A 15,415-nucleotide genomic window follows, 5' to 3' on the forward strand; every position below is an offset into this window, starting at 1 on the left:
TATCTCTCTATAGCGACCACTTTTGGGAAACTCGGAATTTTTTTCCATAGACTCTGTGTTGAAGTAAACCTTTAAGAGAGACCATCAAAACCTCTCCCAGCGACCGGAAAGACTTCGGCACCAAATGCGGAAAAGGTCTAATTAGGATACCCGAAAAAATACCAATATAAAAAATATTAGCAAAGCAAATAAATAAATAAAACAAATGTAAAAAAAAGAAAAAAAAAAACATTTTTGAATGGCTGTTATTAGAAAGCTCTTTTTGACGATCGCTAAAGAAATTGACATCCTCATGTTACAGTCAGAGAGCACTAAAGCCTCCATATGGTTTTTTATAAGTAGTCTGCTCCGATTATTTTTAAAGAGAACCGTTTGTGAACATGAACTTAAATTCTAAAACAGTCAGAGAGCACTAAAGCCTCCACATGGTTTTTTATAAGTAGTCTGCTCAGATTATTTTTAAAGAGAACCGTTTGTGAACATGAATCTAAATTCTAAAACAGTCAGAGAGCACTAAAGCCTCTATTCCAGCGTTTCTTAACCTTTTTGATACAATGAACCCCTTTTAAAAATTTTTAAGAAGTCACGGACCACCCCCCTGAGAAAAAAAAATTGCAAAAACATCAATTTTTAGTATTTTATTTATTTTAGCATTTAATTTTATTATTTCAATAGTATACAAAATATTTAAAATTAAAATTTTTAGTCTGAAGGTTGTTGCTGCTTTTCCTTAATTAATAAATTGAATAGAGGGATGGTTTTCGACAAAGCAACGAGCATAACATGTTCAACATTCAATCGATAACGATGTTTTGTTTTTATTGTCACAACTGTGGAAAGTCCGGCTTCGTTAAGATACACTGTAGCTAACGGAATTATAGCTGAAATAGCTCGCTTTACAAGCAATGGGTAGGCTTCTTTCACAGAAGACCAGAACTCTCCGAGTGTTTTTGAATCGAAATCCATTTTTAGCAAGGACTTTGTTCTAAGATCAATAAGCTCATCTTTGGCAAGGTTCATATCATCGATACAGTCAATATCACAAAGAAAAGGATGACGAATCCACAACTCATCTTTTATCTTTATCTCATCTAAATTAAAATATTTTTTCAATGAAACTTGAAGTACTTCCAGGTGTTCACAGATTTCATTTTTTAAGTTATTCAGTAACAAATTATCTTGCCAAGATCCATTTTCAGAAAGCACTTCGTCCAACATTTAAAAGTTTGCATATATCTCATTTTGAATTCTATTTTTTTCAAAGTGGCATCTTCAATTAGAATGCTTGTAATTTCTCAGTTGCATCCATAATGGTGATATCGGGTCCTTGAATTAAAAGACTTATATTGTTCATGTGGTTAAAATTATCTGCCAGGTAAGCCAATTTATAGGTAAAATCTTTTTTGTTTAAATATTCGAAGAATGAGTTATCTTTTTCTTCTAGAACAAGTGATAATTCGATCTTCAACATGAAAAATTGTTTCAAAACCTGCCCTCGTGACAGCCAGCGCAATTCCGTGTGGTACAGAAGTACCTCATGTTCTGCGTCCATTTCTTGACACAGCGTTTTAAAGAGACGATGATTAAGAGCTCTACGTCTAATAAAATTTACAGTTTTAATAACTTTTGATAATGCTTCTTTTAAGCTGGTTGGAAGAGTTTTTGTAGCCAGCGCATGTTTATGTAAAAAACAATGAGTAACAAGAACATTAGGAGACTTTTTTTTTACCAACAGGGCAAAACCAGATTTATTGCCAAGCATCACAGGTGCTCCATCTGTACGAAGTGAATGAAGTTTTTCTTTCCAGCCGAAGTCTTGTTTGGTAAAGAAAACATTTAACATTGCTAAAACATCAACTGCCTTTGTAGTTTGCAAAAGAGACTCACAAAATAAAAATTCTTCTTTGATAGTATCAAGAGACACGTAACGAACAAAAACAAGAAGTTGACTATAATTCGAGATATCTGTAGTTTCATCCAGTTGCATACTAAAGGGAAATGGCGATACTTTCAATTCATCGATGATCTTTTTCAAGATATTGCAAGAAATTTCAACTATTCTTGAATGTGTCACATCATTTGAAAATGGAATTGCCTCAAGTTTTTTTTCTCTGTTCCAATCTACAAACTAATTCAACCATCTCCAGCGCACATGGCTTAATTAACGTCTCTCCAATAGTATGCGGTTTCTTGCTTTTAGCAATATGATATGCAACTTTGAGAGATGCCTCAACCAGAGGTTTTTGTGGAATACCAAATCCAAGTTTGTCTAATGTTCCAGATTTCAAAAACTGGGCTTTCTTCTTAGTAAAAAATTCTAGATCTAGTAACCTGAACAAGGTGTCAAATGTACGTAGCTTGATAGGGGATAATAAAAATAGTACAGCGGACGTCATCAGGGGGTTGCCCCTGATGGTGCAAACTGAAAGTGGAGGATGTTAAAAATATGACAGGGATATTTGAGGGCTGTGTGCAGTCCGTACTGAATTTGGGGTATCTCGATCACCTAGTTTCAAATATGTATGTATTTTCACCTTTTAGAAAGAAAAAAAGATCAATGCTATTTAAATATTATTGATCCAAACGTTTTAAAAATTAGGAGTAGTCGGTGGACCCCCAAAATATGACCCATGGACCCCTAAGGGGTCCATGAACCACAGGTTAAGAAACACTGCTCTACACGGTTTTTTATAAGTAGTCTGCTCAGATTATTTTTAAAGAGAACCGTTTGTGAGCATGAACCTAAATTCTGTTATAAAAGCTCGTTTGTTGTTGTGGAATTGGGCGTCTGAAGCCATTACGGCCCTTTTCCCATTCACTCTGAAATTAGACTAAGAAACATACATGACAAAAAAAAAGTTTGGGGCACAAAATGAAGTTGGTGAGAGGAAAAAAAATGGCACTTTACCATTATTAGGTAATAACAAAATTACAAGCAATAAAAAGTACAAGAAAAAAAGTAAAATTAAAGTACAATGGGAAAAAAACACTAATGAATATTTACAGTTTGGTTATACATACAAAGAGAGGGCGAGTTAAAAGAATGTGAGGTTCTGTAAGTTAAAGTAGAGACCCGGCCGTCCTGGTGATATAGTCCAAGTATATGGATTTTATTGGACACGTGGACCTCGAAGCGAGCCCTATCCCATTCATCTAGAGTTTTAACACTGTTTTGGTAGAGTATTGAGGTAAACAGGTAGTAGAGTTGCTTTTTTGAATGTTTCAAGCACTTTGCTTTAATAACTAAAAAGGAATCAAGAAATAGAACGAGCAGCTTGCTCTAAACTGTGTTTGTTTGATTTTGGAGTTGTTCAGAATTGTATCAGCATGAGGAAACGTTATTTTCGGAAAGGTTGATGAAATTATTTGTTTTGATAGTTATGATATGTGTATTATAAAAGTGACTGAGAGGAATTTATTACATATATTTGAGAATTGAATCTGTAGTGGTAGACAAGTAAATAAGTCATACCAATTATATTCTTATATTAAACAAATTTTTAGACATATATTTGCTACCACTTTCTTATTTTTACTAGATTTTCTATTTAAGGGCTATTTCGTAAAGTGCATAACATTCGTAGTGGTCTGATCGGACTGCCTGTAAAAAACCGTGTGGAAGCTTTCAGTTGTAGGAGGCGTTGACTAAAGACGATTCCATCAATGATTTAGTTTCGGAGTTAAAAGTTTTTTTTAGAGAAAGCTAAGCATCTCGAACAAACCTCTCATTTTTAAAAGTATATTAATTTTTTTGATATAAAACTAAATATAAACTTATATAAAAAAACATAATTGTTTATTCATTTAAAGAATTTCTATCATTCATATATATATATATATATATATCAGTAGGGATCATTTTTATTGACGCTATATTTTATTCATCAATCCGGTTTTCATGACGCCAACATATTTCTGCACCAAGAAAATGACGCTGAGGAAAATTAAAATTGTTTGAAAAGAATCATGTATCTTCGATTACATTTTGAAGTCAATGGAGGTAACCCCTAAGAACGACCAATCTCATTAACGACCATTTTACTGTGGAACAAAGAGTGGTCGCTCCCGAGAGGTTACACTGCATTTCGTAAAATCCTCTTATGTAATTCATTTAAATTTCCTTCTGTTAATGACCTAAAACTCTGCTGGATCAGAATTAGCATATTAGTTATGGCACATTTAAATTAAAAATGCCACATAACTATTAAACTTCCTTCTTAAATACTTAGTTAAGAAGAGTAAAATAAATAGCTTATTCCATTAAGGAAATTCCTCACATCCGTAATAAATTGCCTTTCTTAAATTCTAACCAAAATTAAATATTAGAATTTTGAGGAAAAACTTTCTTTTATTTTTTGTTGAAACTTCTTTGAAGTCCCAAAGTTATAAAAGTTTAAATTATTTAGTTCATCGATAAAAACTAACTTAAAAATATAAAACGTTTTTTTCTCTTTCTTTTGTGTTCATAACAAAACTTGAGAACTAATAATTAACTGTGCGTCATGTCCTTCGTGGCTGGTACAAATAATGAACTATGCATAATAAAGCAGCTGCTTTACAAATAACTGTAAATGGCTTATTAAAATTTTAAACATGTTTTTTTCCTCTAGTGCATTTTAGTTTTATTTCAATATTTTCTTAGAATAAAGAATGGTTGATTATGATTTTTTTTTATTTTGTTAAAAATTTCAAATAACGCTTTGTTCAAGAAATGTATTTGAACTTATTCTGCTAGAATGTAAACATTAATGCTATTTGAATATAAAATTTATATAAAAATAACATGAGTTTTGTGCTAAAATAGTAACATTAAGGCTATTTTAATAAACACTTTTCATGAATTTTATAAAGAATCATCACATGAACTTATGTGGTAGAATGGTAACATTAATATTATTTTAATATAAACTTTTTATGGATTTTGCATATATCATATGAGCTTTTGTGCTAGAATGGTAACCTTAAGGTTATATGAATAAAAAATGTTCATAGATTTTACATAGATCATACGAGCTTTTATGCCAGAATGGTAACATTAAGGCTATTTCAATGTAAAATGTTTATGGATTTTACATAGAACAGATGAACTTTTGTGTTAGAATGGTAACATTAATGCTATTTTAATATAAACTTTTCATGAATTATACATAGAGGAGATGAACTTTAGTGACAGAATGGTAAAATTAAGGCTACTTTAATATAAAATGTTCATGGATTTTACATAGATCACATGAACTTTCGTGATATAATTTTAACATTCATGCTATTTTAATACAAAGCTTACATAAATCATATGAACTTTTGTGCTAGAATTTTAACATTAATGCTATTTTAATATAAATTTTCAAAAATAGGCTCATTTCAACGAATATTAAAAATTACTAGGAACAAGAAAAAAATGTCATCAATTTCAAATGTCTGAAAATGTTGCTTCGCATTCTGTACAGGAACAGAATTATCTATTTCAATAATTCTTTAAGCAAAGCTGTTAACTTTTGGAATTGCATATTTGGTACTTTTATTATTTATTGTTAGATAAATGAAAGAACAACTATGTTCATCAGTTGCATGGTTCCCAAAGGTGCACCAAAAAGGTTCAGTTGGTTGTAAAATTAGAATTTGAAAGAAGTAGACATTTCTCTGTTTATGCAAACTTTTCAAATTAAAAATTTTTCACTTCTCATTTTTGTTGTTGTTGTTGTCGTTGGTCATTAAGGCAAGGGATGCGATAGTTCTTGTTTTACAGTGGCGCCATCTATGGACAAGAATTCGACTTCTGCCACGCCCGTTTTTACGGTGGACCCATTCATACATTGATTCATTCAGTCACAAATCGTAATTTTGACCTGAACAACAGAACGATCAATCTCCAATTCAGTACCCTCAGAGATGTAATATGATGTGGGTATATAGAGGACTTCGTGATCCGACATACATAACGTGTACCAGTCACCATTTCCAACACGAGAATCCTTATTCGGCTAGATTCAAACTCCCGTTTTTGCGAACGACCACTTTTCATTTGCAGGTTTCTTTAGACACATTTGTTACACCAAATTATCATAGTGAGCAAAACACTTTAATACTTATTTTTAGGAACTAGAAACAAGTTTCTATAAGTTAATTTTGCTATATCTTTAATTATGTTTAAGGAAGCTCTTTGGAGCTTTGCATTTATATGCAGATTTTTCTTATATTTTATCATTAAAAGACAATGTCCAGTAATGACCTTCAATTCTATGCTGAAAAGGTGTAATCAATAATGTTCAGCTACAGGTAGGTTTTCTATAGCACAAAACACATGTACGAAATAATGATTCGTACGTATGGAAGACGAATTTTTCTTCTGTAAATTATAAAAAGGACAGTGTTTCGATCAAATGTTATAAGATCTTGGTTTTCCCCCAAAAAAATACAAATAACTTGTGCTACATTTGTCTTCGTTTTTTAAAAAAAAAATAATAAAACCCTTCTTTTAAAAGGATGCTTGACCCAAAGGGCCTCTCACCCTGGCCGAGCGGTATCACAAGCCAAATGCTGTGCCAAGCTTGGGGGTGGCGGGCTCGAATCTCGCGGTAACCTTGGATGAATTCTTCGAGATGTCTTCTGAATTGTTCAATCTGTCATTCTACGTGCCAAAGGCTTATAAGTCTAAATTAAGTACGCAATCCTGCAAATGTATGTAATTTCAATAAAGCAATGCTGGACACAAATGAGTTAAATTGAGTGGACTTTCCCTTATTTTATCTACCACTTTAGCTTTGCAAAAGGCTTTATGCTTTGTCTGGAGATACAAATATAATTAATTTTAATATTAACTTACAGACTTATATAAAGACATCATAGACTTATCTATCACCTTTCTGAAAAATAAATTCAAAATAAGAGACATTTTTGCTACAACATTTTAAAATTTTGATTTAGAGCATCTTTTTGAAACTCGCACACATCCTAAAATACGAACAATATATAGTTTATCAAACCAACAACTAAAGAATTAACTGAAACTATTTAAAAATTCCACTTATATTTTATGTTTTAATTAAGTCATTCTTGTTCTCTAAACTGGATGCCGTGAGAATTGCATAAGATAATTTCATTAAAATTACAGTCCCAGATCAGCGCTGCTGTAATACTCCCTTCAGTTAAAATTGAGCGCTTCGATTCCATTTACCTTATCGAGAAGGGGATAAGAACTGATTCAGCACTTAATCCAAGTTGCCTTAATGAAGGGCTTTAGGCTTTCCAGATGCTGGGTTGCCAGAAAGTTTGGCTAGCTCTCCATTTGTTAATTGGCGATTTTATCCCTCATTAAAGTATCAACTATTGTGTAGTCCACCAAAATATTATGTAACGTTTTAGCTTTCAAGGTGTTATATGTTATTTTTGAGTGGATATTTTCTGATAAATGAATTATTGAAAAACTTCGTGTTTAATATTTTTGTTCCGAATTTAATTTTTATAATTAATTAAAGAAACAAATTTGTCTATTAATTTATCGTATATATTAATTAAAAAAACGATTAATTAATTTATTAAAAGCAGTAAATTTTTTTGTTGATTAATCATTTACTTTAAATAAAATAATTATTTAAAAAAAACGTTTACGTAAAAATTACCAACAGTACCCATCGTTCAAAAGTCGTAAAAGTGGTAATTTTTTTGCCCAACTGACCATTTATGCATTTTATTTCATTTATTGTTGTTGTTGTGGCCTATCTTCCGAATGTCTGACGAAGTCAGACAAGGTCCATCAGACCGTTGATCCTAAGAAAATCGAGGACCAGAAGAGGGGCTGAGTATATGTCCTCTCTGAAAAGTTCCAAACAGTCCAGGATGTGTTCGGGAGAAGCCTGCTCAGTTTAACATTTGGAGCAGAACTCAAAGATTCTCCTGCCTTCGAAAAACGAGAGATTTTTTGTGTGATCGCTTGCTAATCTGGAAATCGGTTTTAGAATCTCTGTCACAATTGAAGGCGAATGAAGAGCCTGGCTCTTTGCCCACATACCAGTGATGGCATTATTTAGTTATTGTAACCATAAAAATTATATGGCTTATGTGCTCAACACAAAAATAGCTTCTAAGCTCTTATCAAATTACAGAAAAATAGCATAATTAAGAAAATGGTGCACAGAGATATGTCCCAAGAAAAGGTAGGATTCGAATCCGCAACTTTCATGCAACAGTGCGCCTGGCTGAACGGTTATGGTGCTCGGTCTGGAAGGCCCTGGCACTTATTTCTGATTCTTCTTTGAAGTAAAAACTGGTATTTTCTTGTTGTATTGATGTAATCAATACTTAACTTGAGTTCTTTGTACACTATATATCAACTACTGCAGTCATATTTACAGTCGACAACACATGAATAAAGCAACTTCATATTCTATAGTATTTTATAACCGACGTAGAGCAGCCAACAGAAATCTAGGTTTACTACTATCAATGTTCAACTTCGTAGCCTTGAAATTTTGATCCCAACTCAGAACACTCACCACTTCTTGACTTTAAACTTTTTATATACCGCGGAAAATGAATTAAACTTCTTAACAGTTAATCTCAAATATATTTACTACTGCAGCATTTGAAAACTCCAAAGAGTGCATTTTATGTTGATGATGTTATAAGGTTGGTAATATCTCCACGGGAGAAAAATTTTGATTTTCAAACAAACAGTTTTTACTTTACAAAATCTTGCAAAACAACAGAACAAGTTCAGTTTCAGAACGGAAATACTGGAGAAAAAGAAAAGATTTATTCCTGAAAAGTATATCTTGGAAAAGTTCAAATTCAATCTTCTTTTTTCGAGATTTGGAAGAAAAGAAATAAAAACAAAGCATACAGAATTTTAAGAGGAAAACAAAACAATACTCATGATAGAGAAAAAACTAAATTAAATATACGTGGTGTTACGGGATTCATTTTTTTAAACAAAGAGTGACTGCGTTGCCACAGACTGGATACAATTTCATTTGTTAGTGTGCGATATTTCAGAGAGATAAAGAACGAGAAAGATATGTCAAAAATCAGGATACCATCTATCTATATACCATCTCCCTAATAGGTTTACGTGTTTTTCTGCTCCAGTCATTTAACATTGTGCTTCATCTAACGATTTTGATTTCGGGGAACCATTCCATATTTTGAAAATGTCTGTTAATTCAGTTAATAATATTTCTAATGTTCTCTTCCTTTAAAAAATTTTGAAACATTTCTAATTAAATTTTACAACTCGCAACCTGATATTCTCGTTCAACCCACTCACATTTGTTTTTTCACTTTTGTTATGAGCTTTCTCTTCCTCTGCTTCTGCCTGAACCACTTTTTTTTCTTATTGTAGCGTGTTTGTCTCGTTACTTTCTTACTGCTATTTTGTGTTTAGATTCTAAGAAAGGATATTATTTAATGAATCGAAATTGCATTTTTACCAGTTTTGTACCTTTATTTGTGCATTAGTTTCGGTGTTTTGCTTTATTCAAATACCTAATATTTAAAAAAAATGTAATATGAAATTGAAACAAAAAAACATGTTGAAAAATGCATGAAGAAAAAGAAACATGGCCAAAAGGCTTGATCAAAAAGGCTGACGGATGATAATTACTGCATAAAAGGTGCAAAAAAATTATTGTAAAATGGTTGTCCCGTACTCCTTTAAAACCCACAAGCTTTTCGCTTTGAAATTGACTTAAAATTATATTTTACGTTTTTTTCTCATCATGCGTTGGTTCATCAGTCCTGACATTTGTTTATGACTTAGGGAATATTATAATGAAATTAAGTAATGAAACATACATTAGATTTTAAACTAATACTGTATCGTCTCATATAGTCGGAATTTCATCTTAAGAGTTCGTAAATATCTTAATCCTCTCATTGAAACTTTGCATAAAAATTTGCATTTTGTAACGTAGAACGTCAAAAACGCATTTTATGTTCATTTTTAACAAAAATTTATCACCGAAAGCTTTTTAAATAATCAATTTAAAGAACGTTACCCCTGAGAACTATTTGGAGGGTTTTAAAACTTCAACTGTATCTTAGTTTTAATTTATTCTGCAACTTTTCGAAGCTTTTCCTGCGAAAAGAAATTCTTTTAAATTATAAAAAGTCATTTTTTCTATTAGGATGTTTGCAGAAAGAATGTTTGAAGTTTCTTTAGGGATTTTATCGGTTGAATCTTACATTCAGTGCAATAGCCCTAAAAGGAGTTGTTATGCTAGCATTAATAAATTATGCAATAAAGAACACCTTGAAAGAGAAATAAAATTTGAAATAGACATTTGGGTTTTTAAATTTTCTATATATTCAGGCTTAAAATTTAAAACTTACATATATATACAAAAAATTCATAATAAAAAATACTAAAAAACACGAAGAAAATTAAGAAAAACAATGTTTTATTTATTGCGCATAAGCTGCTAGTAAATAGAACTCATAAAATAAATTCAAAATGTAGAGAAAACAAGGGAAAAATTAAAGAACAATGAAAAAAGGGAACAAAAAAGAAAAATAATAATAAAAATAAATATAACAAGAAACCGGGAAAAAAAATTCCGAAAAAATAACAAAAAATTTAAAAAAAAATCCGGAACATAAAAGATATAATCTTTTCATCAGCTGACACGATTATATCCGCAAAACAGAGTGCTTTCTAATAATGTATCAATATAGCCAAAGCAAAATATATCAATGCAATAGTGTGAGTTATATATATCACACAAAATATGTCACACTATTGTATTGTAGGTGTAAATAATTTTTCATGAAAAGCTATGTTATGTAAATATAGATTTACTCTTTTATACGCATCCAATTTTGTGAAGAAAACAGGGATGATAAAAGGGGGAGAATTAAATTTTGACATTATAAACCACTAAGTAATGCTAAAATCTGTAACGTTTAGCTCATCTTTGATTATTTTGAGTTGTGCATAACTTATTTAACTCTCAAACTTTTAAATAAATATATATAGTTCTAGTAGCATTCTATAAAATCGTTTGCTATGTTGTGCCAAACAGTACATTTCTTAATATTTATATATGACATTTAAATATATATATACATTATTTTAATGCAATCAAATACAATCATTGATTATTAAAATTGGCTGTCGTTGAGGCGACAAATATTAACTTATTATTCTAAATTTCCCTAATTATATTGCTATTTATTCACTTTTTCGGCAAGATAATTGATAAAGTGGTCGAAATTATAAATAACAAATTGCAAAAAAAATATGCTAATTTCACCATAACTTATTAAGTCTTATCATTATGTAACGGTTTACATAAACCTTTGATGCAGAATTTTCCCTAAACATATTTTTCCTACATTTTCCATTATTTTGTATTAATTTCGGTCAAAATAAGTGAAAAGTATTATATTTAGCATTTTAATAACTTACAGTTATGAAATACATCATTGGGGCACCGATGTCTTTTTTGTTGTTGCCTAAATGTAAAAATTTTCCAAACGTGGTTCACTTCCAAAGAGTAATTTTTCAAATTTGTACTTTATTTGCAGTTATGTATATCTAAGAGAAACAGTTATACATCAATGATTTTTCTCGACTTACAAAATCAATTATTGGTCAAAATTTGTGACTTGGTAGAAAATTGGTCAAAATGAATAAAAAAAGTAACCTTATTTAATTTTATATTATAGAACAAATATAATTCCGATAATCTAACGAAATTTTTTTATTATATTGTTTTCATAATTAAAAATTATATTATTACATGTAATTAGAGCTTTAGAAAAAATAACATATAAAATTACTCCGGTGTCCCATCGGTGTTAGAGGGTTAACTGGAACAATGAAGTTTTATAAAGCTGTGATATATCCCGTGAAAGTAACTCTTGAAATATTTACATATAGTGTGATGTAAAATAAGTTGAAACAAATTTTAATGGACTGAGAATAATACCCAATTTTCCAGTGGAATATTTCCCAGTGGAAACATAACTATTGTTACCACTAGGAAATAATTGCCGCCAAAAAGTAAGTTGCCTTCCCAGGTAGAGAACCAGTTTTCAACTGGTTATAAACCAGTTGGGAAGCAATATTTTTCATATTGATGTCTGATACAAAAGTCAAGTATTGTGCTATTTAATTGTCATGATTTAATTATTGGTTTTAATTACCTAAATTTTTTTATGCGAATTAAAAATTTTATTTAACGTAAAAAAAGTTATTAAAGGTAATTGGTAAAAAAATATTAAAAGTTTCGTTAATAATATTCTATAAAATTTATTTATGAATTGGAACATATTCTATGAATTGAAACATATTTTATGAAATGGAATATTTTCTATGAATTGGAATATATTTTATGAATTGGAATATATTTTATGAATTGGAATATTTTATGAATTGGAATATATTTTATGAATTGGAATACATTAAATAAAGTGGAATATATTTAATGAATTGAAAACATTCAACATAACTAAGTAATAAAATAATTTCAAAACAACTAAAATTAAAATATGAAAGCAATAGAGATTGATTCCAATTTTAATATGCTTTTTTGTAAGATTTGTAATTCTACAAAGAGCAATACAGGTATAATATTGAATAAATAGTGAATATACATAAAAACTAAAAGCATGTATACATATTAAAGTTGAAAGCGGTACTTTTTGCTTTAAAAAGAAAATTCTGTAATGGATTTGCATTTATACTTAAATTTCCAATACACGTTTCTATTTAAAATTCCTTTTGTGTGAAATGTTCGAAAAGCCTTAAAATCACACCCATTAAACTCCTTTCTTACTTTCAAGATGTATTTTTTTTAGAGAAGAAGTTTATCCATTAGCTTAAATTCTTTTCCAATTACTTTTAAACTAGTGTTCTGGTTTTTAAACTAAAGTTCTGGTTTATAATTTACTTAATGCTTTTTGAATGTGATGTTCTATGCTTAAGACATTTTTAATAGTCGATCATAGAGCCTATAATTTAATTATAAAACTAATTATGCTAAAGTAAAACCAGGCACAATCATCTTTTTTAATTTAATTAATCATTTTTCAATATAATAAAATCTATCAAGCATTTCATTATTAAATCTTATTACGAATTTGTTTTATTTATTTAGAATTTTTTTTTATTTATTTGTCTTAAGGAAACGTCATTATCAAAAACTCATTATCTATTGTACACACTTCTGAAGAAATTTTGTGATTAATTACTTTATAACTTCAAGAGAATAAAAGCCGTTTTAAACCTCAAAATCCACCCTTGACATTTTTTTAATTAAAAATAGGAAAATAACATTTCTTTGCTGAAATGTGTAAATATGGTTTGCGTAATAAGGCAAAATTCAAAATTTTGCTATGAAATTTTAAACAGGGAAAGTAGTTAAAAATTTGATTGACGATAAATGGTTCTTTACGTATTATTTCGTCAACCAATTTTCGTCAAAACGGCAAAAAGTCATTTTGGTTTTTTCAAAATTTATTTATAGACATTAATTTATACGTATAATAAAATAAAGAAGCATTTTCAAAATTTATTTTTAGATATTAATTTACACGTATAACAAAATGAAGAAGTATTTTCAGAATTTATTTTTAGATATTAATTTATACGTATAACAAAATGAAGAAGTATTTTCAAAATTTATTTTTAGATATTAATTTATACGTATAATAAAATAAAGAAGTATTTTCAAAATTTATTTTTAGATATTAATTTATACATATAATAAAAGAAAAGTATTTTCAAAGTTCATTTTTCGATATTAATTTATACATATAATAAAATAAAGAATTTGTGTGTGTTATGTGTGTGTTTCTGTATACCGGATTGAGATTTAAAAAAAAAAATACAATAGACGATTCTATTTTTTTAAATATTTTAAAAATAACACCAATGATGTTTGTTACCTTACAGCTTTAAAAAAATGATAAGTTTATTGCGTGTTATGTCTCTAGCAACAATTCTGCATTGGCCCTAGTTAGCCTACCTGCCAACTTTCACTCTTTCCGAAAATGGATTTTCAGAGTGGTTGCAAAACAATAAACGAGAAACAATCTGACTCAAAAATATATTTATATTTTGATCCCGTTGAAATTCGCTTGCGCAAGGATTATTATGCTTTGATATATTTATTGTAATTATTTATATGTAGTGGTGGTCAAACTCATTTATAATTATCATTATAATTCAAAAAGTTAATTGGAATAACCTGAGTATTGCCACCACTTTAAATATGAAAATAAAATCTTCCGGAAAATCCGGAAGAGTTGGCAGGTATGAGTTAGGCTCAAAATTGGCTAACATGGGTCCTATAAGGGGACCTTTATTGGGATGTCTATATTTTTTAATATTGGTTCTAGAATGGCCTTCAGTATTGGGACAAGATTCATTTTCATCTAGGACCATTATTACAAAATATAGACGCCTTAATATTTACCAAACATTTTAAGTCTATAAGGGTCCCACATAGAAACTGATATTAGTCCAAGAGCCATTCTAGGACCAATATTACAAAATATAGACACTCCAATATTGACTTGTAGATTGAGCCTCGATTGTTCAGATAAAGACCCCGTTGCTCCAGACTGAGTAGCTACAGCACGAGAATGTCAATGTCGCCATCGCGAATTACAAGTCAAATTTTCACTGTATTCCTCTCGTCGAGATACTCGTGCTCGTTGAAACTGGCACGCCCGAGAGCAGTCTTTGTGGGGTTAAGTTACCAACAAAGTCAACTTTTATTTAATATGAGGTAACCTAAGAACAAATGATGTTAACATATCTTATATATTATACAACTGGAATTTAAAAGTTGTAGTAGCAGTTACGCTGCAGGCTCTACATCGTCAGTCTACAAGAGTCCTATGTAGAAATTAATATTGGTCCTACTTTCAAAACCATTCGAAGACCAATATTAATCCTGTGCTGTAAGCTGATCTAGATAGAAATCCAAAAAGATTATGTAATAAGCTGCAAGTTAGACCCCGTGCGAATTTCCCTAAGACACGGGAGCGCGTTTTGGAACTAACCAAAAAGGAGACGCTTATGGATTCCAGAGAGGAGTAGCAATAATAATTTTTCTTTTAACTTCACGAAGACGAACTCATTTATTTTGGTGTTATTTATGTGCTTGTTTATCGTCCATCTTTATGTAAATTTAGCGTTTAATATATGCTTTGTTAAAGTAAATTTTCTCTTATTTTCAAAGACGACCACTCATGCCGTCATTTTAAAATAAGTTTTGTGATCGATTTTTCATAGTTGTTCAGGTACTAATAGATAATTGTTTATTTTTTCACTTCGTACGTAGAACGGATATTTCGCTAGTTAATCAAAATAAAAATACATAATAAACAAATAGTCAGTCACCATTTCTTGTGAAAACAGGTTTAAGTATTGTTGGAATTTGAGCCCCATCTAGCTATTCACAAAGAGAAT

The 15,415-nt window shown here is 30.0% G+C and overlaps 2 protein-coding genes across 2 annotated transcripts; both read right to left on the reverse strand.

Moving 5' to 3' along the window:
• Positions 1 to 702: 702 nt before the first annotated feature.
• Positions 703 to 1,218, reverse strand: LOC139426561 (protein FAM200C-like). The gene has a single exon (XM_071185843.1). It carries the CDS (start codon positions 1,216 to 1,218, stop codon positions 703 to 705), a length of 516 nt encoding a protein of 171 aa, XP_071041944.1.
• A 58-nt stretch (positions 1,219 to 1,276) lies between these two features.
• Positions 1,277 to 14,383, reverse strand: LOC122271319 (protein FAM200C-like). The gene is made up of 3 exons (XM_043052209.2): positions 14,187 to 14,383; positions 2,130 to 2,331; positions 1,277 to 2,026 (listed from the first exon to the last, which is right to left on the reverse strand). Exons 1-3 carry the CDS (start codon positions 14,381 to 14,383, stop codon positions 1,277 to 1,279), a joined length of 1,149 nt encoding a protein of 382 aa, XP_042908143.2.
• Between the last annotated feature and the right edge of the window lie 1,032 nt (positions 14,384 to 15,415).

This window comes from Parasteatoda tepidariorum, chromosome 9 (assembly GCF_043381705.1).
Source record: "Parasteatoda tepidariorum isolate YZ-2023 chromosome 9, CAS_Ptep_4.0, whole genome shotgun sequence".
Classification (NCBI taxonomy): domain Eukaryota; kingdom Metazoa; phylum Arthropoda; class Arachnida; order Araneae; family Theridiidae; genus Parasteatoda; species Parasteatoda tepidariorum.